At 52.1% G+C, this 21033-nt stretch overlaps 11 protein-coding genes across 11 annotated transcripts; 4 read left to right on the forward strand and 7 right to left on the reverse strand.

Moving 5' to 3' along the window:
* Positions 1 to 254: 254 nt before the first annotated feature.
* On the reverse strand, positions 255 to 1553 carry CC84DRAFT_1211722 (sure-like protein; the record flags this gene model as incomplete). Its single annotated transcript, XM_018182396.1, has 3 exons — positions 255 to 598; positions 647 to 758; positions 1530 to 1553. The coding sequence occupies 3 exons, from the start codon at positions 1551 to 1553 to the stop codon at positions 255 to 257; spliced, it is 480 nt and encodes a 159-aa protein (XP_018042480.1).
* A 402-nt stretch (positions 1554 to 1955) lies between these two features.
* CC84DRAFT_1080938 (uncharacterized protein) lies at positions 1956 to 3352 on the forward strand (the record flags this gene model as incomplete). The annotated part of the gene is made up of 4 exons (XM_018173913.1): positions 1956 to 2108; positions 2154 to 2190; positions 2282 to 2732; positions 2932 to 3352. The coding sequence occupies 4 exons, from the start codon at positions 1956 to 1958 to the stop codon at positions 3350 to 3352; spliced, it is 1062 nt and encodes a 353-aa protein (XP_018042481.1).
* Positions 3353 to 3723: 371 nt separating this feature from the next.
* CC84DRAFT_1211724 (Thg1-domain-containing protein) lies at positions 3724 to 4578 on the forward strand (the record flags this gene model as incomplete). The annotated part of the gene is made up of 1 exon (XM_018182397.1): positions 3724 to 4578. One exon carries the CDS (start codon positions 3724 to 3726, stop codon positions 4576 to 4578), a length of 855 nt encoding a protein of 284 aa, XP_018042482.1.
* An 809-nt stretch (positions 4579 to 5387) lies between these two features.
* On the forward strand, positions 5388 to 7176 carry CC84DRAFT_1079243 (uncharacterized protein; the record flags this gene model as incomplete). The annotated part of the gene is made up of 2 exons (XM_018173835.1): positions 5388 to 5457; positions 5507 to 7176. The coding sequence occupies 2 exons, from the start codon at positions 5388 to 5390 to the stop codon at positions 7174 to 7176; spliced, it is 1740 nt and encodes a 579-aa protein (XP_018042483.1).
* A 147-nt stretch (positions 7177 to 7323) lies between these two features.
* On the reverse strand, positions 7324 to 8543 carry CC84DRAFT_67514 (uncharacterized protein). The gene has a single exon (XM_018187086.1). The coding sequence runs from the start codon at positions 8293 to 8295 to the stop codon at positions 7471 to 7473; it is 825 nt and encodes a 274-aa protein (XP_018042484.1). The 5' UTR covers positions 8296 to 8543; the 3' UTR covers positions 7324 to 7470.
* Positions 8544 to 8915: 372 nt separating this feature from the next.
* CC84DRAFT_1081112 (sulfite transporter Ssu2) lies at positions 8916 to 10454 on the forward strand (the record flags this gene model as incomplete). The annotated part of the gene is made up of 4 exons (XM_018173918.1): positions 8916 to 9104; positions 9155 to 9362; positions 9426 to 9722; positions 9787 to 10454. 4 exons carry the CDS (start codon positions 8916 to 8918, stop codon positions 10452 to 10454), a joined length of 1362 nt encoding a protein of 453 aa, XP_018042485.1.
* A 196-nt stretch (positions 10455 to 10650) lies between these two features.
* On the reverse strand, positions 10651 to 11085 carry CC84DRAFT_1211728 (uncharacterized protein; the record flags this gene model as incomplete). The annotated part of the gene is made up of 3 exons (XM_018182398.1): positions 10651 to 10679; positions 10740 to 10808; positions 10866 to 11085. 3 exons carry the CDS (start codon positions 11083 to 11085, stop codon positions 10651 to 10653), a joined length of 318 nt encoding a protein of 105 aa, XP_018042486.1.
* Positions 11086 to 12628: 1543 nt separating this feature from the next.
* On the reverse strand, positions 12629 to 16478 carry CC84DRAFT_1159485 (kinesin-domain-containing protein). Its single transcript, XM_018177247.1, has 6 exons — positions 16159 to 16478; positions 16085 to 16098; positions 15926 to 16020; positions 13694 to 15862; positions 13356 to 13633; positions 12629 to 13146 (listed from the first exon to the last, which is right to left on the reverse strand). The coding sequence occupies exons 1-6, from the start codon at positions 16161 to 16163 to the stop codon at positions 12891 to 12893; spliced, it is 2817 nt and encodes a 938-aa protein (XP_018042487.1). The 5' UTR covers positions 16164 to 16478; the 3' UTR covers positions 12629 to 12890.
* Positions 16255 to 16769, reverse strand: CC84DRAFT_67853 (uncharacterized protein). Its single transcript, XM_018187087.1, has one exon. It carries the CDS (start codon positions 16638 to 16640, stop codon positions 16347 to 16349), a length of 294 nt encoding a protein of 97 aa, XP_018042488.1. The 5' UTR covers positions 16641 to 16769; the 3' UTR covers positions 16255 to 16346.
* Positions 16649 to 17638, reverse strand: CC84DRAFT_1159486 (ubiquitin-conjugating enzyme family protein). The gene is made up of 4 exons (XM_018177248.1): positions 17515 to 17638; positions 17352 to 17416; positions 17074 to 17298; positions 16649 to 17022 (listed from the first exon to the last, which is right to left on the reverse strand). The coding sequence occupies exons 1-4, from the start codon at positions 17554 to 17556 to the stop codon at positions 16899 to 16901; spliced, it is 456 nt and encodes a 151-aa protein (XP_018042489.1). The 5' UTR covers positions 17557 to 17638; the 3' UTR covers positions 16649 to 16898.
* Positions 17639 to 17876: 238 nt separating this feature from the next.
* On the reverse strand, positions 17877 to 20272 carry CC84DRAFT_1192417 (choline-sulfatase). The gene is made up of 3 exons (XM_018181247.1): positions 19445 to 20272; positions 19235 to 19394; positions 17877 to 19149 (listed from the first exon to the last, which is right to left on the reverse strand). The coding sequence occupies exons 1-3, from the start codon at positions 20095 to 20097 to the stop codon at positions 18073 to 18075; spliced, it is 1890 nt and encodes a 629-aa protein (XP_018042490.1). The 5' UTR covers positions 20098 to 20272; the 3' UTR covers positions 17877 to 18072.
* Between the last annotated feature and the right edge of the window lie 761 nt (positions 20273 to 21033).

Below are 21033 nucleotides of genomic sequence, written 5' to 3' on the forward strand. Positions count from 1 at the left end.
CCGTCCCCTATTCCCACATACCTCCACATCCGGGGTCGGCACTCAACCCCTGTCTCAAGTTGCACGCTGAAATCAACATTCGTCAACACAAACCTAAAATTATCCGCGCTCGTACAATTCCCCTTCACCTGTGGGAAATTGACATTGAACCACACACTGGGTGGAAGGAAGGGCTTTACACCCTGTACCAGCGTCTCCACCAGCTTGCTTGCCAGCTCGGCGTAGATCAGACTATGCTTCGGCACAGGCCTATCTCAGCCCACCATCACGCCTTCATGTCCTGGGAATGCGAGTGCAGGGACGCCGTGCCTGGGCGCGTACATGGCTACGTTGTCGGTTCCCGAGCCGTAGACTTGCCACCCGAAATTGTATCCGACATTTACGCCTGAGACGACGAGGTCGGCGAGGGCGGTGGTGCTCCAGGGCGTGGACGCAATTCGTTGTAGGCCGATGCGGACGTTGGTGATAGGGTAGGAATTTACGTAATTGAGGCGTGGGTTGGAAGCATTGTAGCCGATGGCGGGGGAGAGTGATGGGCAAGATTTGTATTCGCAGCCGTGGTACTTGGGGGGAGGTTTGGGGAAGATGTCTATGGAGCCTGGGAAGGCGGGTTAGTGGTGGGCAGTAGTATGTCATGGGGGCGAACCTGAGCCGGAGCGGTCGAGTGAGGGTGCTGAGAGGATGACATCGTGACCAGCGGTTGTAAGGCGGGAGAAGAGAGTGCGAGCATTGTCCTCAAACCAGCCATCTTCGTTCGACTGAAGTATCTTGAGAGATGAAGCGCGTCGCACGGGTGGTGGTGCAGCGGTGGTGCAGCAATGCTGCCACAGAAGAGAGCTGCGGCAACTATTGCCTGGACCTGCAGTTCGGCAGTGAAAGATAGTAGGCCAAAGTATGGAAAGGATCACACCACGAAGTCTGGGTATAATTGACTTATTTTATGGTCCTCACTCTTCTCAACACGCTTTGGAAATGCTTCATTTTTTTTATTGAGCTGTCGAAGATTATAGCTGCAGGGCATTATTAGTCCATCTTCATTGCAAGGTGGACGGCTGTCAAGGCTGGTCTGCGGATGCTCAAGCACACAGTTGGTCTGCTAAAACCTCGTCGTTATTGGGTTTGGGATCTTTGTGGAGGTGAACTGTGTTGGAGTTGATGATGGACTGTCTCTGGTTGGTGCCTTAGGCTTAGTGCCACGGCGTTCCAGTAGACGCGTGCCACCTTCCATTCTAAACGTTCATCGACGCCGTTGATGATACATGTTTGTCAAAAGAGACATAGACAGAATACACCTGCTTCACCATGTGTATGACACTATCCGACATCGGCCAGCGTTCGCCCTTAACGTGCAGGCTCCCATCGAACAGATCCCGACGCATGGACTAGACGAAACCAGCAAGCGTGGAAGCACCAAAAACGAGAACGCATTCTCGTCGGTTCTTTGTTCCAAGTCTAACCGTGCTCACAAGCGAGCTCCAGAAAGAATTTCGCAACAGCGAAATGCTTAAGAAACCCGTTGTGATACTTACGTCACAATCCTGTGCGACATTCATCGCCTATCAAGCAACCTTGAGGTCGTACAACATCGGATCGAGCTGTCTCCCGCATGGCCAGCCCAGAAACTGCGAGGAGGCCACGGCTTCAGACGGTTGTACATGCGCAAAGCGTTCTGACGGATGCAGCGGAGACCCACTCAGGACCAAGGTTCATGACGCCACTAACGTGGACCGATACTACGCTGCGCTAAAGGGCATCTGAATGGGTAATTGCTATCAACTAACGGCTGCCCGCTGCGATCGTTCTGACGGACTGAAACGCTTCTTGTTTTCGCCATAGTATTCCATTTACTGAACGCACCTTACAGCCACTAGGGTGACTCGGAATATTCAAGTACCAATGTTCCTTATCACTCGTCAACAGGGCGTTTTCAGCATCGTTCAAACACTCTTGAAATCATGTTAGATCATAACACCCGGGGTCGGCAGGCCGTCATCCTCTCGAGTGTGTTCAGCGCTTTTGCTACCTTGACGGTGCTTTTGCGATTGTATACTCGCTTATTCGTTATTCGCTATCTTGGGGTTGAAGATTACTTCGTCTCCATTGCTCTGGTAGGGCATCCAGATCTTGAAGGAGCATGGTTAACACAATTCTAGGTATGCTCCATCGGTCTCAATATCTGCATCGGCATTCGTGAGTACCATCGCTATTCTCAGTACAAGAGAGGAACCAACCTTTCATAGAGGCCAAACATGGAATGGGTCTGCACATATGGGAATTGCAGCCTGTGGATTCGCTATACTCCTTGAAGGTACGCACATTGCTACAGTGATACTGCAACCGCTTATTATTTTCGTCAAGGCTTTCTACGCGAGTCTCATCGTTTACTACCTCTCACTCGGCTTCACCAAGGTTTCCATCCTTCTACAATATCGCCGCGTATTCTCCACGAGGAAGTTCCAGATTGCCTGTGATGTCGTCCTGGCGGTCGTCGTGGTCTACGCTTTCTGGACCGTCTTGAGCTCCATCTTCGGATGTAAGCCAATTCAAGCCTTCTGGACGCTGAAGCATCCGTTCAAATGCCTGGACCAGTTCACGGTATGGTTCTTCAACGGCGCCATGAACATCTTGACAGACCTTTCCATCATTGTGCTACCAATGCCGGTCATTCGCAAGCTCAACCTACCCCGAAGGCAGAAGCAGGCGCTCATCGGAATATTTGCCATCGGTGGCTTGTAAGTGGATCCAGTACTTTTCCCACACGTTCTCGGGCGTGCATGTGGCGTGAGCCTCCGTTGAAGTCTGGGCGTTCAAGCTGTGACTGTCATACGATGCACCGTACCACCGGGGCGCTTCAGAAGTGCAGCCCCACACCTCCACCCCAAGCCATCCAGCACCCGATCTTGGCCTTCTCAGCTGACGATACCCATATAGCGTCTGCTTGGTATCCATATTGCGCCTCCAATCGCTTGTCGCGATATCCAACTCACCCGACCCCACTTATAACAACCCACCAGCGGCAACATGGTCCTCCATTGAGACCAACGTTGGTATCATATGCTCCTGCCTCCCCTGCTTGCGTCCTCTTGTGACTCGCTACCTGCCTGGCGTCTTTTCAAACACATCTAGCCGCTCCGAACAGAGCGGCAAATCCAAGGAAGTCCGTCGTGGATCACGCAATACATTCAGTAGGCGTACAGGTGAAGCGAGCACAAACGTCTCCACGGTGAAATCGGAAGACATGTTTGATATGAACCAATTTGACGACCGAGAGTCGATCATCCGCGTTGTGAAGGAAGTCCATATCACTGTGGAAAACAGGCAGACTGGGGCGCATGTGAAAGAAGATGTTTGAGTGCAGGTGCTCTGTTTTGGACTTCTGCAAGCTTTTGGTAGAATGTCCTCCTGTTCATATTCTGATCGCTGCTAGCGGCTTACGATGTTTACGACGATATGATGACATCCTGCTGGTCGGGAATCATGACTGGTATGGTCTGTATCATTTGAGGTCATCAATGAAATATGATGTCCGACTTCAAAGTGCTTGCTTTGGCCTCGACCACGTGAATCTAGCAACGGATGACTCACCTTTCACATCGACTCACCAGCCCTTATCCGCGACCATCTCTCACATGCAAAGGCAACCATCAACAATCTCAGATGGTCAGATACCATAAAGCTCGTTAGCTTTATATCTTGTCGTGCGATTGACCAGAGGCTGCCCTGATGCCCGAACCCGAGTCAACAACACCGCAAGCGACGGCCAATCCTGTGGCGGCCGCCACCCAGCAGCTGCACCCCACGCTTGCCGACCGTATGAAGAAGTACGAAGCTTCTTTCGACTTCACACTTCCTCTTGCAGCATCCACCATCCTGCGACTCGACGGCCATACATTCTCGCGCTTCACGGCGAACTTCCACAAGCCATTCGACCAGCGCATCCATAACGCGATGATAGCCACATGCGTCGACCTCCTTAAATACTTTAACCAAGCGACAGTAGCATACACGCAGTCCGACGAGATAACGCTGGTCTTTCCTTCAGGCGTGCAGACTTTCAATGAGCGCGTGCAGAAGCTGAGCAGCCTCGCAGCGAGCTACTGCTCTGTGAGATTCAACGCGCATCTCGCTGCATACCTGGCTGCGCAGCCCGAACCGAAGGTCAAGGACGCTGCTTACGGTGCGCTGGGAACTGCGCACTTCGACGCGCGGTTCTTCACTGTGCCGTCGGTGGAGGAGGCGCTGAACTGCTTGCTTTGGCGGTGCCGCGGGGATGCGATGAGGAATTCGGTCAATGCGTTTGCTAGGTCGCTCTATGACGACCGGCAGCTGCATAAGAAGACTGTTGTTGAGGTGCTAAATATGTTGCGCAACGAGAAGGGCGTCGAGTATGAGGATGCAGTGCCACGCTGGGCAATTGAGGGAAGTCTGGTAAAGTGGGAGCAGTTTGAGCACGAAGGTGTCAACTTAAAGACGGGTGAGAAGGTGATTGCGATGCGGACAAGGACAAAAGTGAAGGACCGAGGTGTCAGAGAGTTTTCCGAGGGAAATCTTAAGTTGGTGACGCATAAGTTTTGGTAGGGAAGGGTAAGGTTGCCATCAGTACTGGTGACGGCGCACACTGTGAGTTGTCATGCCGCATGCGCCTGGTACCACCTGCCTTCTAGGAATTCCAAAGGGCCACGGAGCAGCTTCCCAAAGGCAATGCACCACCAAAATATCCCATCGAATGAGAATTTGATTCTCTGATGGTATGCTTCGAAGTTCATATTCTGGCACGTGTCGGCCTTTTCTGACACCGTTCCTGAACTTTCTCTCGTTCTTCGTTCATCAGCCGCACTATCTTCTCCCAAGATAAACGCGCTACAACATTTCAAGGAGGACCCTAAATCGTGACTCGCGGCCAGGGGGATATCCGTGGGGGCTGCACGCTCCTAAGCCTTATTTGGGCCGCATCAAGCATGGATCGGTCGCCTTGTGTTCCAGATGAGATCCCCACCCACTAGGCTGCATGATCATCCCGGCTGACATGAGGCTGAACAAAACTGCCAACACCCCCTCGCTTTTCCGTCCCGATTTCACATCAGCGTGTGATCAAGCCGGACCGGCCGCGCGACGAGATGGGGTATACGCGACTTGATGAAATCGTGCAGCCGCTGCCGCAGGAACAGGGACTACATCAGATTAAGAGCTATTCAGATTCACGTGCAACTTTCGAGGGTATACCGCCGGGTTTTAGAGACCACCCTACGCAATATACGGGATATGACCCGATCAACACTCATTTCTACGCGCCACCCACCGGTCCTCCGCCAGGCGGCCCAGAGAAAGGCCCGCCTAGAGAAAGCCAACAATACCTTGGACGACTCCCCTCAGCAAATGTATGGGCAATGAACAAATTGAGATCCTTCATTCTCGCCTTCGATGTAGTCTTCCATTCGTCATCTTTAATGTTCGTTGGTAAGTTGTGGTCTGTTGCGTTCTCGCTTTCTGCTAACACATTCCGAAGCACTCGCTCTCATCGCTGCGCGAATCGATGGCAAAGAGGTATCACAGTACGGACAGCACCTCCAACAAGTGCTTCTTCTGTCGCCGACTATCTTCCCCGTGATCTTCGCTGCACTTATGGGACGGTGTTTCAAGTACCTAGGCTTAAATTTAGCTGAACGTGGTACGACTCTCGGTCGCCTGGAGCAGCTCATCGGTTCGACCTCACTTTTCTCTGCGCTCGAGCGTCAGATATCCTTGCGCGGATTCTCATTGATCGGGTACATATTGATGATCTTATGGCTCCTTTCCCCGCTTGGAGGTCAATCTGCCCTGCGTTTGATGGGAGAAGAAACAAACAGCGTCTTCTCGAACGGCACTATTCAATATTTGAACCCTGATACAGTCGTGGGCACTGCTATGGGCGCGGCAAGCGATATCAACAGTGCAAGAAGTGTATTCTCGCCGATCTTTCTCGCTTCGTTGCTTTCTAGCTCGAAGTATCAAGACACGTCCATGGACCTTTGGGGCAACGTCAAGATGCCGCGGTTTGCATCTGTCGAAAGCAGTACGTCCGACGAGTGGAAGACGATCAAAAGTGACAATAACACAAACATCACGTATGCTTCGTTGATTGGCATTCCCGTGGCTCAGCTTGACAAGATCGGAGCAAGCAACTTCTCCGTCAAGGCACGGCAGTGGGATGTAGACTGCGACAAGAATGAGATGCAGGGAGGAAAACAAGCAGACTTCGGCAGCATGGACGTGTCAACCTGGAAGGTCGCTTACACCCCCGTCAACAGCTCTTGCAGCAAATGGCCATGCTCCATCAGCTTCAAGTCCATGGCCAACAATGATGCTGAAAATAAAGACTACTTTAACTATACCGTCGCCAGCTGCAAGTTATCCTACGATGCGTACGAGACGAGAATCAGTTGCAAAGGGCGATCCTGCATCCCCACTGCGATAAGGAAAGTTGATTCGTACATCGGCGTCAATTACACCCGAGACACTGACGCCTTCTTCCGGAACACCCCCGCATTCAACACCATGATAACCCTGCCGCGCATTGACAACCTGGGTGTAGGCTCAGTAGCCTTCCGCGGCAGCACGAACGCAGAGAAATGGATGGCCGATCCCACAAACTTCGTCGGGCTGAAGACTTACGTCCAGCTCTACGAGTTAAGCCCCGAGGTCCTGTCCAACAGACTCACGATTCTCTGGAACTCCTTCTTCCAGTCCACGTACGCGATGAACACGCTCGGTGGCAATCTCGACCAAACCTTCGACAATACCACTCAGTCGACAGACTCGCAGCTCTTCAACGGGACTGCGTCTACGATTTCGACGCCCATGCCGAGCGTTTGGAAACTCAATTGGAAGTGGTTCACTGCGCTCCTGGTGTCGTCGATTATCCTCCAGATTGCTGCGTATATGGGGTTGTTCTTCAAGTACTATACATGTGTCCCGGACATCATTGGATATGCGAGCAGTATGACGCTATTGAATCCTTATGTGCCTACGCCGACTGGTGGCACGACATTACATGGATTAGAGCGGACCCATATGCTGCAGGACATGAAAGTCATGATAGGGGACGTGTGTGCGAATGAAACTATCGGTGCGGTAGCATTTGCAAAAGCGGATGAGGGGAGAGTCGCACGTTTGACTAGGAGGAGATTATACGTATAGAACCTTGGTTTGTTAGATGGCTTGTGCAGTTAGATGGATACCCATATACTGGATTCCTCGTGTAATCTATGTACAACAACGACGAATGACATATATGAACGCCGATTTACTATGCAGTACCGCTTGCTACTTTGCGCAGAAAAACATGAAACCGCCCAAACAAAATCTTGATCGCTGAAATAGCATGTCTTGCTGCAATCAACGCCAGAATATACTCGAAGCAGATGTCGTAAAGTCGTTAGAATGTCGATACTCTCTCGGCCGTCACGCTGAAAACGCCGCACCAACCAGGTATCAATACTGCAACCATTGAAAGTCGTTGTGCGCAAGAATCAGGTTATGTCCTTCGCCCCATACCACGCCCTCTACCGCGAACTGGAGCGATCCGATTTGGATCAGGGGTGACAACAAGCCGCATTGACTAGCGGCAAATGCTTGAAAAGCTTTCGCGTTCGCTTTGAGGGTTGTCTGCATCGTCTCGAGTAGGTCTTCAGCTTCGTCCGCGTCAACATTGACACGGCGCTGCTCTGCTCGTGGAACCTCCAAACCCGGCACCATGGTGGTCGGTGTGCGGAAGTTGAGAATAAGACTCTCGGTGTACAATAGGTTGAATCTTGAATCGCCATACGAAAGAAGATTTGCCAGCGTCTTAAGTAGGATAGCTATGTAGTCGAACAATTGCTCTGCGAAACTCTCGGATACGTCCTCGATAAGATGGGCAAGCTCGTGGTCGTGCGGGGATTGGAAATGTCCTTCGTAATAGAAAGGTTCCCGGATGCGCAGGTCCACATTGACGACGAGCGAGTTGATAGTGGACGATAATCCGGGAAACCACACCCATGTCAAAGCGAAATATGGCCGGCCGTGGGAAAACGTAATGTCCAGTTCGTACTCTAGCTGCTTTGAAGCCGCCAGATGTTGTATTGCTTGCTTGAACTCGCAGTATGTCTTTCGACAAGTCTGTAAAAGGCCGCGGTAGTTCCGAAGGGGCAGACGCTCTTTGACATATACCTCCGAAACGGCCATAACGGCTCGGAAGTGGGGTTCCAGCTCTTCTCGGAGCAGGAAATCATAGACAACATTGCGAATTTCCAGTGGTAAATCCAAGAAACCGGTCATGATAACAATACAACAGGGAAGGAATGGGGCCGCGGATGGCAGGGATCAGGGTGGTGGCTTGATCGGACGCAGGGTTATCGGTAGGGAGTGGTTGGCGGCAAAGAAGCGCTGTAGACGCACTTTGGGCCCTTTGCAGCGCAGAGAATCACCGCGACATCGTAAAGGCGGTAGTGTCCAAAGTGACAAGGGAGGAATGCGAGGACACTCTAGACGTCGCGCTGTCGGCTGCCGACACAAAGCTGAAGTTTGACACAGCCGGTCTGTGCGCGGAACATGATCGCTGCTGCACGTGTAGGTCTAGGCCTGATCAAGTATCGTGTCTCATCTGGACCAAAGGAAATCCACGGCGCGCCGATCACTCGCCTAGACGCCCATACATCAGATCGTGCGAGCGGTCAACGTCCGACGATATCCTAGTGGCTGCATATACGTAGGAGCTCCCTGCCTCCGTTAAACTTGGCAATCGGTGGGCGAGGCGACAAGGCCTATTCACTTCACTTGATCCAGATGAGCTTTGACGTATCATCCCAACGGGACGCACTATTCACGTTGTTCCTCAATTGACACTCCACAGTACTGAATCCTCACTGGGAGCAGAAGGAGTGATGCTGGTCGATGAGATGGAAACAGTGGAAGACCCGAACTTGTTTCGCATCACGTCCATGGACGATCCTGCACTATCACCCGTCAGTACCTCGCAGCGTCTTCCAGTCAGGCGACTGCGATCTGGCGGACGCGTTAACCAAGTGTCGAAACCACTCGAGGACACATTTGCTGCGGAAGACCCTCCGAGAGTGACTAAATACGATGTCAGTGTGTTCTGAAGTGGGTTGGGTCGTTCGCTGACTCATTATTGCAGGTCGGTTGGCGAAGAATAGTTCGCAATTTCTCTCCGTCATGGTTCGCGGTTACGATGGGTACCGGGATAGTATCTCTGCTATTCATCACCATTCCATTCAAAGCACGCTGGCTATACTGGTTATCTGTCATCTTCTTCTGTCTAAACACGCTTCTCTACTTCACCTTCCTCATCATCTCCGTATTACGGTATACGCTATATCCAGAAAGTATGTAAGAAATTGACATACTGGGGGTTTTACCACCTACGCTAACCACATGTTGAACTCTAGTATGGAAAGTAATGGTAGCCGACCGGACGAACTCGCTATTCCTAGGATGCATCCCAATCGGATTCGCAACTCTCGTCGAGGCCTGGATCTTCCTGTGTGTTCCGTACTGGGGCCGTTGGGCTGTCAACTTTGCATGGGTCTGTTGGATGATTGATAGTATCGTCGCGGTGGCTGTAACCGTCTCCCTTGCAGTGATCCTAACGAGCACACCGCAACAACACCAACTCGATTATATTACCGCGGTTCAGCTATTGCCGATTGCCGCCACGATTGTTGCTTCAGGTACTGGAGCCGAAGGTTCGTGCCTACCTCCTCATCTGTCTCACAACTATGGGCTAATACTCGCCTTTGCATCGTACAGTTGCGAAGGTCTTACCAGACCCTCGTAACGCTCTAGGAACGTTGATCGCATCCTACATCATGTGGGGTCTCTCAGTGCCATTCGCCATGTCAATTCTGGTCATTTACTACCAGCGTCTGGCGCTTCACAAGCTCCCACCTCGAGAAATCGTAGTATCTTCCTTCCTGCCTATGGGCCCTCTAGGCATGGGCGGATACACTATCATTTACCTTGGGAGCGTCAGCCGCACGGTCTTCCCGCAGGTCGAGTTCTTCGACAATCTCACAATAGCTGGCGACATCTTCTACATCAACGGGATTTTCATAGCTCTGATTATGTGGGGGTTTGGACTATTGTGGTTCTGCTTCGCGCTTGCCTCTTGTCAAAAGCTTAGGCCGTTTCCATTCAATATGGGTTGGTGGGGATTCACGTTTCCAATTGGCGTGTTCTCTGTATGCACAATTGAGTTTGGAGTGCAAATGCCGAGCCTGTTCTTTCGAGTTTTGGGCACCATGTTCAGCGTGGCAGTCATCATACTTTGGTGCATTGTCATGGCCGGGACTGTAAGAGGAGCGATTGACGGGCGCTTGTTCTACGCGCCCTGCCTAGCGAATCTGCCCAAGAAGGAAGAGGACATTACGAAACGAAACGAGACCGAACAAGAACCAGGCCATACGGAGGCTTCGTGAGGTACGTGTTTTTGAATATATCATGGTTTGTCATTGGTCATAAAATCCGATCCTGAACATTTGTAGCAGATCCATTCAGCAGAGCCACCTTCGTCATTCGTTATTGCGGAGGTCCAGCCCAGTCGAGATGCCCAACAGGTACATCGGATTCGTCTACATCGGCTCCATCTATATCAGATACTCGACCTGAGCCTTATTAGGCGGCTCCAGCGGCATCGCACTGGTCTATTAGAATGTCAGCTCTGTTCCTCAATAGCAACGTAACGTCTGCGAATCGTCACCTACTCTTTTGCGCAGTGCAGTCCGCGAACGCAACACTCTGGCTACCACCGTTGGCAAGGTTGGCACAAGCGTCTGGAGAGAAGAAAATCAGCGCCGTCTCCAGAAATATGGGAAATGGGCATCACATACTGAACTGCTGATCGCAAGAACGCTGCACGGCGGCGCCGAGGTTGACGAAAGTATCTCCCTTCACGGAAAAAGGGCGCTTCGCATCCCCCGAGTCCTCGATGGGCGTAGCAGCAATGCCGCCAAGCGCACCAGTGAAGGTCTGGGCGTTGCTCTGGCGGATAGCAAGCGCGTTGGTGAGCGCAACAGCGCTGAAGAGAGCGAGAGAAGTGGTGAATTTCATGTTGATAGATGAAATAAATAAAGGATTCTGCGAATATAAATAGGATTTGCGATTAAAGAAAGTATAGATCACGACCCTGCGCGAGTAAAGAGCGAATACAATGAATGATATGATAAGGATGTGGTGAAAGACAGACTGCTTTCATGCCACCGCGCGCAGCAGCAATACTTATATGCCGCCTTCAACGCACCACGTCACCGCTGTGATCAGCAGTCACAGCGTCTTCTTAGATTATGAAGTGGTGTTGCTATGCGGCTGCGTCAGTTTGTGCCTGATCATGCCTGAGCCTGCCTGAAACGGGAAGCGTGCGAGGGACCCCACGGCCACGAATCGCTTGTCGCACAAGGATTTACCCGGCACGAGGCTCCAGGAACGTTGTTCCAGGAGTTCGAATGATGGTCATAGTGTCGTGGATTAACGCGCGGTAGGGAGATTAGAAGGTCTGTGGCGCTTGGCAAGTTTGGCTTGTCACATCGATTGAGTGTGGGGGCCACGTTCTCTCGAGACCCTCTTGTCTGGGTAAAAATTCGTCTACGGGTTACTTCCTAGAGTAGCCGTCATTACGCTGTTGAGAAATGGTAGAACGGTGTTATTGCGCAAGTACACGCATGCAACAAATATCGGTTCCACCATGGAAGATCTTCCATGGTTGATGCTCTAACATGATGAGCAGTTACTTTAAGAGCATATTATGAAGGAAGAAGTTCGCGCGCTTCTGTTATATTACATTCCATCAAGAGGCGGGCCTATTTCAAGTGGATTATAGTACAATCCTTTAAAGCTGAGTGATGTGCTGTCGAAGTTTACTTCAAACCATAGTAAAGCTGATCGGTTGGTTCAAAGACGCAAGCATGCTGTGCGTCCGAACCTCTTGAAGACAACCGCGCTTTGGGGATATCTATGTCATGATCCAAATTGGTGGAAGTGCAGCAACAAACCAATTTTGGCGCCTCGTAAGCTGGCAAGCTTCGCGTACAAATTCTCGAACCTCTCTTGATCCTCAGCCGAGCGAACCAGTTTCGCGCATGATGACCACGACTCCGCCTGGAACTCAATGTTCTCGTAGTGTCGCGAGCAGCTCACTTACGGGGCACCGCAAAGGTCCTTGTGATAACGCCCAGACTGCTTTAAGTACGTCTAGCAATTTTTTGTTTGACGCCGAATCCTTTTCGAAAGTGTCGCGAGGTATCGTCAAAGTGGTCCATTCGCATCCTGGTGCCGGCATGGTCGTGATCTGTGATCGTGAATGCCACGTAGTTTCATGGTGCTTTCGGCGAAATGACGCATTCGAGGGTATATTGTGTCTGTGGAGGAACGCATTGGTTGTTCATGCGTGTTGATCTGATAGCATCCCAGTAATAGACCGGGTAACACCGGGTACGGGAATATGGGTTGACTATTGTGGGACCGGTGCTGGAGAAGCCGTGGATATGGGATACCGGGAACTCCACACTTCGTTTTTCTTCTTCGCATCCACACTCACCGTCATATGGTCACCAACAGCAGCAAACAGAGATGCTCACTTAAAGCAAATGAAAATAGTCTTGGGATATAAAAGCTACCTGGTGACCCACCCAGCAACCCAAACTCCAAGTATGCATCTATCGCGTCGCAGCGCCCAGCGTAATAGTCTTCATGAACGCATTTCCATTCCATACCAATAGTTCTTGGTCGTCTCCTCATAGCGAGACAAACAACCAACCCGTTCTCCCGCCTCTTGCTCGCACCAAACGCCATCACATAAAGTAGAGACATGATAGATATCCAAGATGCAGATCAGATCGCTATGCGTGAGAACTTTCTTTCTACCCCTTGAAGAACCAGCTTGTCCTCTTGCCGCTCTGCTGAGCGCCCGAATCTTGCGCTTGTAGGTTGCTGAGCACGGGGAGCACGGGGCCGTCTTGGACGGGACCGCCGCCACGGATGGGTTTAGCAACGCGCGAGCCGACGGCGCCGCCGAAAGCGAAGGAGGCGCCGGCAGTGGGCGAGCCGAGTCCGCGGGTGGAGCCCTGCTTCGCGGCCTCAAGACGCTCTTTGACCGCTGAAAGTTGGGCTTCGAATCTGGAGCGCTTGTTAACCTCTGTCCACTCGTTCAGGGTAGAGGATGATTCAGAGGAGAAAGAATAGAATGGGTCATCGTGGTGATTCGGGGGGGAATGTTCTCCTTCTCTACAAGACAAGCGGGGTACGATTCCAAGGGGATGAGATCGTTCTTCTTCTTGGGGCTTGACGAAAGGAAAGAGAGGACGTAAGAGGTTTTGTCCACATACCGATGGTTCGCAGCGGTGAGCTTTTCTTGACTGTCTTGCAGGAGCTGCTCTAGACTTTGTATTCGCTCGTTGCGGGCGATGAGCTTACGCTCTGCGATGGCAACTTCCTTCTTCAGACTTGAATTTTGCTCGACGAGTTGACGTTGAACAACAGTAAGTTGTTCCAGATTGCGCTCGAGAAACATCATCTTCTTCTGCTGGGCGCGGTTGTTCGATGTTCGCAAGACGTTGTTGTACTGCTCGCGTGTCTCATCAAGGGAAATCTCCAACTCGACGACCTGTTCATCCAAAGAAATTAACGAATGGAACTTCTGCTAAACCAAGATGAAAGCACTTACCCGCTCACACCTGTTCTGCAGATCCCGCATCAGGTTCTTCTTCATGTTGTCAAATTCGGCGATTTGCTGCTGAACCGATTTGCCGTTGATGCCGTTTGCCACCCCATTAGCAATGGCACCACTCTTGATGCGCTGTTGCAGGGACTCAATCTCAGCTGTCAACTCGGCGTTCTTCTCGGACTTCCGAGCTAGATCCTCCTTGATTTCTTGCAGAAGTGCAATGTTGCCTTCTTGGCGGGACTCGTATGCTTCAGCCAGTCGGCTCTTGATCTCTTCCTTGTCCGCTTCTGAAAGGTTTTTCTCACAGAGCTCTTCGTAGGACTGTTGCAGGTTGGCGAGCCTTTGCTCTAGTGCTTCCCGTCGCTTGTTGTGCACATCATCTTGCTCGTTTCGGTTGTTGAGAGACAGTTCGGCTTGACGCACAATGCCTTGTGTTTCGACAAGCTTCTCGCGGAGTTCTTGTATAGCGTCAGGTGCGATAGCCTCGCCGGACGCACTCAGCTCCTTCAACGAATCCAGCTGTTTTATGATATCTCCTAGAGCGCGTTCGTTGTCACTGAAGACTTCCCCACCAAGATCGAAGCCTGCCATCATTTGCGCCATAGCCTCTGCCTTCTTCTTCTTTTTCTCGTCCATTGCAGCAGTTGTCTCCTTCGCGTTCATACGAGCGTCTAGGAGCTGTTGTTTGACATCATCGAGCTCGGCTGTGAGTTCCGCGTTGGCATCTTTGAGACCGTCCATGGTGATCTGTCCTTCTTTGCCTTCGAAGTTGAGTTTTTCGATCTGCATCTTGAGCTCGTTCAGTTCAGTCGCCATTCTCTCAGTATCCTTGTTCGACTTGGAATCACGCTCCTTGAAGTAGGAAAGCTCCTCTCTTGCAGCTTTCAGCAGCTCGTTCGCTTTTTCGAGCAAACTCTCTTTTTCCGCGACCTGATCCTGAAGCTCGTTCTCTCTTCGCAGAAATTCATCTTTCTCGTCCTTTTCAAGAGGGATGCTAGGTGTGCCAGCTCGTTCGATATCTAATCTTGAGTCCGGTCTCGAAGGTGTCTCTGAGTTCTTTGTAGCGTCTAACCTGGACGGGGTCTGCGCGCGTGGTGTAGAAGGCGGTTTCTTTCCTGACCCTGTCTCAAGAGCAGGTACCCATCGCTCTTTAGGGACGGCATCACCCCCTCGCCAAAGCTGCACCTCGCCTTCAAGGGAAGAAATATAGCCTTCGAACGTCGTAATCTGGCCTTGCGCCTTCTTGAGCATCAATTTGAGCTCCGCCGGACTGAGTTCCGCGTTGACCTTGGCCTTGTTCTTGATAGACTTCGCTCGCATACCAAATCGTAATGTGCTCACCGTTTCCGAATCGTTGTAGCTACTTGGTGAGCAGTTGATAATCAAAGTAGTTCGTGAATTGCCACCGAGCGATTCTTGCAGGATGCGGGTAAGCTTGGAGTCTCGGTAAGGAACATGTGAGGATTTCCCATCCGTGAGCGAATTGATGACCATGCCGAGCGCACTCAAACTCTTATTGATCTTCTTCGCCTCTTCCAATGTCTGTCCACTTGCGCCAGTTTTGCCTACTTTTTCGGAACCAGCGAGATCGACTAGAAAGAGCTGACCGCTTTTGGTTGAGCCAGTGCTGACATTCTTCTGCGCAACAGTAATGACGAAGATCGAATGTGATCGTGAGGACTCTGCATTCATGTTGGTGGCGGAAACGGCTCGCGAGTCTCCACCTCTTCGCATGACCTCGTAAACCTCTTCCACACTCGAGACATAGACTTCTAGTAAACCCTTGACGTATACACCTTTGTTCTTCTCTTCGTGGATCGGTAGATTGTCGTTTTGTGGAACCAGAAGATCTCGGATTCTCTCCATGTAGATTTCCATATATGAAACCCTGACTGTGTACTCGATGTCGCTTGCGGAGGACAAAATGTTGGTGAAGATTTGCTCGACGATTCGCGGGATGATACCCTTGCCCACCTCATCCTCGATGCCGGTACCCATCATCGTGTACGACTTTCCGGCACCCGTCTGACCGTACGCAAACACGGTACCGTTGTATCCGTTAAGAATATCGTCCACAGTGGGTCGGATCGAGTAGTCGAAGACATCGTTCTGTCGCGAGGACATGTCGAAGACCCTGTCGAAGGTGAAGGACCCGGAGGCCTCTTTCGACTATAGTACACATCATCATTAGCCAAAAATGCCATGGGCTAGTTGCTTTAAGAGAAGCCATACCGAGACCGTGCATGTATCATCGCCTTTGAATTCAACGATGGGCTCTCCACCGCTGGCGATTTCGATCTTGTTCTGCGGGCGGAAACGCGCCACCACTATACCAGTGCATTAGTCTTTACTCGTTCGGCGGGCATGTTTGGTAAGCAGAGCAAAGCGCACCTTTAATCGTATTCCTGTGGTGGTGTGTTAGCAAGCACGACCCTAGACATCACCTCACCGCCGAGTCCACTTACGACATGATGGGCAGCACAGTATCGCTCTCGGCCCAGCGGCCACTCCTCAGCCGTTCGTTGCACTCGTTGCTGCAGGCAGCGGTTGTGCGTGCGTCGCTGCGGGCTGCTGCTGTGGTACGTCAAGGCGGAGGGATTTCGAGGCCTCGGCGCGGTCGCGGTACAGCAGGAGATTGAGGCCCCGCCCGCTATCAGGGGGACTCGGCCGCTGCCCGTTTCAGGATAGCGCAGTGCTGCGAAACGACGGTGGAGGTGAGGACCAGGACGAGAGCACGCAGTGAGAGGAAAGTGCAGAGGTCGAGGGAGCCTGACAGACGTTGTGGGTGTGGGCGAGCGTACAGCGTGTGTCTGTTGATGTTCTTAGCGCGATTGTGTCCCCGCCGCGCCGTTCCAGGGTTCACCAGACCAGCAACCGGCCCACGCCCACGTTTCGCTGTCGGTCCGGCGCGGGCAATGCAGTACGTCACAGAGCACGGCAACAGCATAAAAAAGAGCGCAATGTAGATGTATTCCAAGCACAGCAAGAAGCAGAAAGCGTAGATGACGCCGATTCGCCGTGCATTGGATCAAACAAGACCCTAACGCCTTCGCTATGTCAAAGCTCAAAAGCAGACCATGAACAGCCAACCCGAGTGTCGCCCTGCTCCGATACCATATAAACTCCTCTCATGCTTCGTGCCACTATCCCGTCATCCCATGCCCGTCATCGTCATATAGCGCGGTGTACCCCTCTGCCCAGCGCACTAGTCGTCCCAGCTCTTCTCGACAGTCTCGCGCACGCGCTTGGTATATTCCCTGCGGTTATCTTTGTACAGATTCGACGCTTCAACGTTGGCCGGCGACGAAGTATTCGGGTCGTTGAGCAAGCTGCGTACTGTCAGTATGAGCAGCCTCTCGTGGGAACGTACCTTAGCCCACCTCTGAATACTGGTCAAGATAGCCGCCACATCGTACGTTGGACTCCACCGATTCTGTAAGATGTCCAGGCAGAGCTCGCCCGTTCCGTATACGTTAGGGTGGAACATCTGGCTGATGAATTTGACGCCGGGCGGTTTGTTCGGGTAGGCCTCTTCGAAGTGCATAACAAGTCTGAAGGTCCCGTCCTCGAAGGGTGTATCTGCGGGTCCGATGATGACAGCATTCCTGTGACTGGTGAGTGTCGCTGCGGGAGGCAGTGTCGCGTGCGGGGCAGCTACCATGTCATGACATTATCTGCGATGGGAGATGCAGAGACGCCGGCGGGTGGATCTGTTTGCATGCGCTGTAACCGCACGTTAGTATTGCTTTGGCACGGAAAGCTGCACGTTTGCGACGGTCGCTTGCTGCAGGCGGAAGTGAAGCGTCCCTCGGGTGGCGCACCTTGAAGTCTCGCATCAAACGGCGACGAGCAGCAGTAGACATGATCTTCTTGCACGTGAGGCGAAGTAGTAAGCTCCGAGTAAGTCTGGCGAGGTGGTGTGAGTCGTTGCAATCTATACGAGGGGTGTGGAGTTCATGCGCGGGTGTGGCTCGCACTCTAACTCGAAGGCGCGGCGGGAGAGCGTCACCTCACGTGATTCAACTTTGAAACTAGCCCGCGCACTTGTAGTGGGCTGGAGCCAATACGGAGTAGTCCGACTGTCAAACCCAAATCTACCCAGTATCTGACCCCTGAATCACCTGGAACAAGACACACTTGATTCAGTTTTGACATTAACTCATCCCAATCATCTTCTCGACTCGTTATTATGTACCAAAATTTGCTTACGCCTTTACACCATATTCAGATACTCGCTTGAACGCTAGAAATGTAATGGATCGCATGCTCCTGAATATGACAAGTGCAGATTGTGCCGAGCATGGATCCCACTGTGTCGGTGCCAAACGATAACCAAATTACACAAGAGTTACAACATATTCAAGAGAGATCGGGTCATTCTACTCTCCGGCTGCACCAGCGATGCCGTGGTGACTCGCGGCTGCTGACTTCTCACGTCCAAGGTGGTCGACCACGGGGAATCGTGCACGACGCTCCAGATCATCGAGGGGGATGTGCGACCGTATGTAACGGTCTTTTTCAATACCTGGAGGCTGGTAATCCCAAACTTCTTTGCGGCCAATTCGCAAGGCGCTCCAACAGAGCTGGCGCCTGCGTTGGGCAGCCAAGACATCTTGGTGAATTGCCGCAAAGTCCCACTTTTTCTTTGCTTCGGCCTCGAAGGCTGCAAAGGTGTGCGCGTGCTTGGGTGATTCAGCCAGATTGAGGAGCTCTTGAGGATCCTCTACCAAATTAAAGAGTTGCGGAGGGTCGACGAGTGACGTGGTGTACTTCCAGGGGCCACGCCGTATCATGTATACAGGCGTGACAGTTCCTTCTCCCATGTATTCACCAAACACCTCGTCCTTGCCTGGTCCGTCCGAAACGAGGTAATTGTAAAGACTCTTGCCGTCTACGGGCAGGATAGCCGAAGCATCGCCATTCGCTAGATCGACAAAGGTAGGCAGCAGATCCATCGTGGATACAGATTCGGTGACACGCTTCGGTGCGAACTTGGCCGGGTAGTTGATGATCATGGGCACCCGGGCGCTGTTCTCGAACCAGGACATCTTGTACCAGAGATCACGCTCTCCGAGCATATCCCCATGGTCTCCGGAGAACACAATGATCGTATTCTCATCCAGGTAGCAGTTCTTCAGGATCTGGACGAGCTTTCCGATCTGATCGTCGACAAACGAGCACGCACCAAAGTACGCTCGTCGAGCCCGGATGACCGCTTCTTCTGGTATCGGGTTATCCCAGAGATCGACGGTCTTCATCAGGCGCTGGGAATGAGGATCTTGATCCTCGCGGTCAATGTGAATCTTCGGCAATGGGATATCGACACCTTCATATCGATCCCAATAATCTCGAGTCATGGTGTATGGGTCATGTGGATGTGTGAGAGACACCGTCAGGGCGAATGGACGACGAGTGGTAGGGTCTTGACGAGTCCAGTCGTACAACCACTGAGAAGACTAGCGGCAAGGCGTTAGTATGTCCTGATAGGTGAAGCTAGAGACGGGCTGCGGCTGTTGGCCAGCGATTCGTGGAGCAGCTTACCTTGTACATCACGTCTTCATCGTAGTCCAGCTGGTTGGAACGAACACATGGGCCGGCCTGCATCACTGACGACATGTTGTGGTACCATTCCTGTCGCTCCTCAGGCTTGTCCCAGTTCACAGTCCAACCCAAGTCACCAGGATAAATGTCTGAGGTCAGCCTGAAAGATACGTTAGCGACGTTTCAACGACCAGTATTGCTTTCTCATACCTATGCTCAAACCCATGAAGCTGGTCTGGGCCAATGAAGTGCATCTTGCCAGCAAGAACGGTCTCATAACCCTCGCGGCGTAGGTAGTGAGCGTAAGTGGGCACATCGGGGTTGAGGACGGAAGCATTGTCGTAACCACCAATTTTGGATGGTAATTGCCCAGAGACCATCGTGAACCTAGAAGGAGCGCACAGCGGCGAATTGCAGTACGCGGAAGAGAAGACCACACCAGTCTCAGCAAGCTTGTCAAGGTTCGGAGTCTTGATGACCGAATCAGGGTTGTTCATCTTGAGCAAGGGCGCAGCCATCTGATCGGCCATAATGTATAGGATGTTCGGCTTCTTGGAAGTGCCATGGGCGCCTGCATTGGAGGACGCGAAGATCTTTGATTGCTCTAGGAGCGTCTGGGAGGTAATAAAATGTTGTTCCTGGCGCTGGCCTGCAGACACCCCGTTGCCATTCGAAGACCCATGAGTAGCGCGACCATTGCCATTGGCAGAAGGTGAAGACGAAGAAAAAGACAAATTTGAACCAGCAGGCGTATGCACCTCCAGTGACACTGCACCCTCAACACCCAACTTTGGTGCTTGCTTCACAACTGTAGGTGAGTATGGCTGCGACTCTTCCGTGGGCAGCAGAAGACTCGGAGCCATTCTTGTGAGTCTTCAGCCCTCAGCGGCCGGCTGTTTGTAGTGAGAATAAAGAGAGGTTGTGGCAAGAAGGGTGGGAATGGGAACCACGGTTCGCGTGGTCCAGGAACTCGGTTGAAAGAACAGCAGTGAGCGGGAATGCAGGACGACAGCCAAGTTTGAGGTGAGAGAATTATGGAAAGGTGAGGAGGTCGCGTGGCCGGACGCTTTTTCGGGCGCTGTGGGAAATACTTATGGAAGCGACGTTCGGCGTGCCCTTTCGGAAAGAGCGATGGCGCAATCGTCCAAGCACGCAATTCACAGTCATTAGGAGCTAATCTGCGCTAGACGACCACCTCTCTTCCCCACAGTGCGTCTCCCCACATGCATAAAGCGCATATCACCTCTTTGGAACGTCAAGACCGTTACGCTGGCCCAAATATACGATCCCCTTGACTGACAGCTGCTCTTCTGCCCGATGATTGACGATAGCACCCGCTCTACGCCAACGGTCGCAGCCAACGCTAGTAACAAAGACCGGGCCCCATTCTTACTCCCGCGAAGCGGTTGTGAAGATTTTTGACGCAATGTTCGTGAAGCTATTCTAGACATCGTCTTCGCTAGGTTTTCATCTGACTGACCTGCAGCCTAGGTGTGGTCTTGAAGAAGCTCCGGCTGAGTGCCCGGGTACAGTTCCAAAATCCCGCAAAGAGATATGACTGCAGTACATTAGCGTTGGGCACTTATCCCGGTCATGCAATCGTCGCCGAGGGATGGATAAGGCCTGAAGCGGTCGCTGCTCAGAGTCTGAACACGGAGTGAGGTAACGAAGGCTGGGCATCCGCTAACAGCCGCCTAACGATCCCATTCGCCACGCACCTTTCGAATGCTTGACCACGCACGTCCAACCTGCGTTCTCCAGGCATCGGTCAAGGTTCCCGGCATTCTTGGAGTGTCACA

This window comes from Paraphaeosphaeria sporulosa, assembly GCF_001642045.1.
Source record: "Paraphaeosphaeria sporulosa strain AP3s5-JAC2a unplaced genomic scaffold CC84scaffold_1, whole genome shotgun sequence".
NCBI classification, from domain to species: Eukaryota; Fungi; Ascomycota; class Dothideomycetes; order Pleosporales; family Didymosphaeriaceae; genus Paraphaeosphaeria; species Paraphaeosphaeria sporulosa.

What these genes read in the sequence shown, in the direction of transcription:
- CC84DRAFT_1159486 (XM_018177248.1), bottom strand. Translation starts at nt 17,556, where the DNA reads ATGTCTACTGCTGCTCGTCGCCGTTTGATGCGAGACTTCAAG. An exon ending in GCAGATAATGTCATGACATG is followed by an intron (nt 17,299 to 17,351) that starts GTAGCTGCCCCG and finishes CACCAGTCACAG; the next exon opens with GAATGCTGTCATCATCGGAC. An exon ending in ATCTTGACCAGTATTCAGAG is followed by an intron (nt 17,023 to 17,073) that starts GTGGGCTAAGGT and finishes GACAGTACGCAG; the next exon opens with CTTGCTCAACGACCCGAATA.
- CC84DRAFT_1159485 (XM_018177247.1), bottom strand. An exon ending in TGCAGAACAGGTGTGAGCGG is followed by an intron (nt 13,634 to 13,693) that starts GTAAGTGCTTTC and finishes TTGGATGAACAG; the next exon opens with GTCGTCGAGTTGGAGATTTC. An exon ending in CTCACCGCTGCGAACCATCG is followed by an intron (nt 13,147 to 13,355) that starts GTATGTGGACAA and finishes CAAGCGCTCCAG; the next exon opens with ATTCGAAGCCCAACTTTCAG.
- CC84DRAFT_1192417 (XM_018181247.1), bottom strand. Translation starts at nt 20,097, where the DNA reads ATGGCTCCGAGTCTTCTGCTGCCCACGGAAGAGTCGCAGCCATACTCA. An exon ending in CTTCATGGGTTTGAGCATAG is followed by an intron (nt 19,395 to 19,444) that starts GTATGAGAAAGC and finishes CGTATCTTTCAG; the next exon opens with GCTGACCTCAGACATTTATC. An exon ending in ATGAAGACGTGATGTACAAG is followed by an intron (nt 19,150 to 19,234) that starts GTAAGCTGCTCC and finishes CCTTGCCGCTAG; the next exon opens with TCTTCTCAGTGGTTGTACGA.
- CC84DRAFT_67514 (XM_018187086.1), bottom strand. Translation starts at nt 8,295, where the DNA reads ATGACCGGTTTCTTGGATTTACCACTGGAAATTCGCAATGTTGTCTAT.
- CC84DRAFT_67853 (XM_018187087.1), bottom strand. Translation starts at nt 16,640, where the DNA reads ATGCTGTTGCCGTGCTCTGTGACGTACTGCATTGCCCGCGCCGGACCG.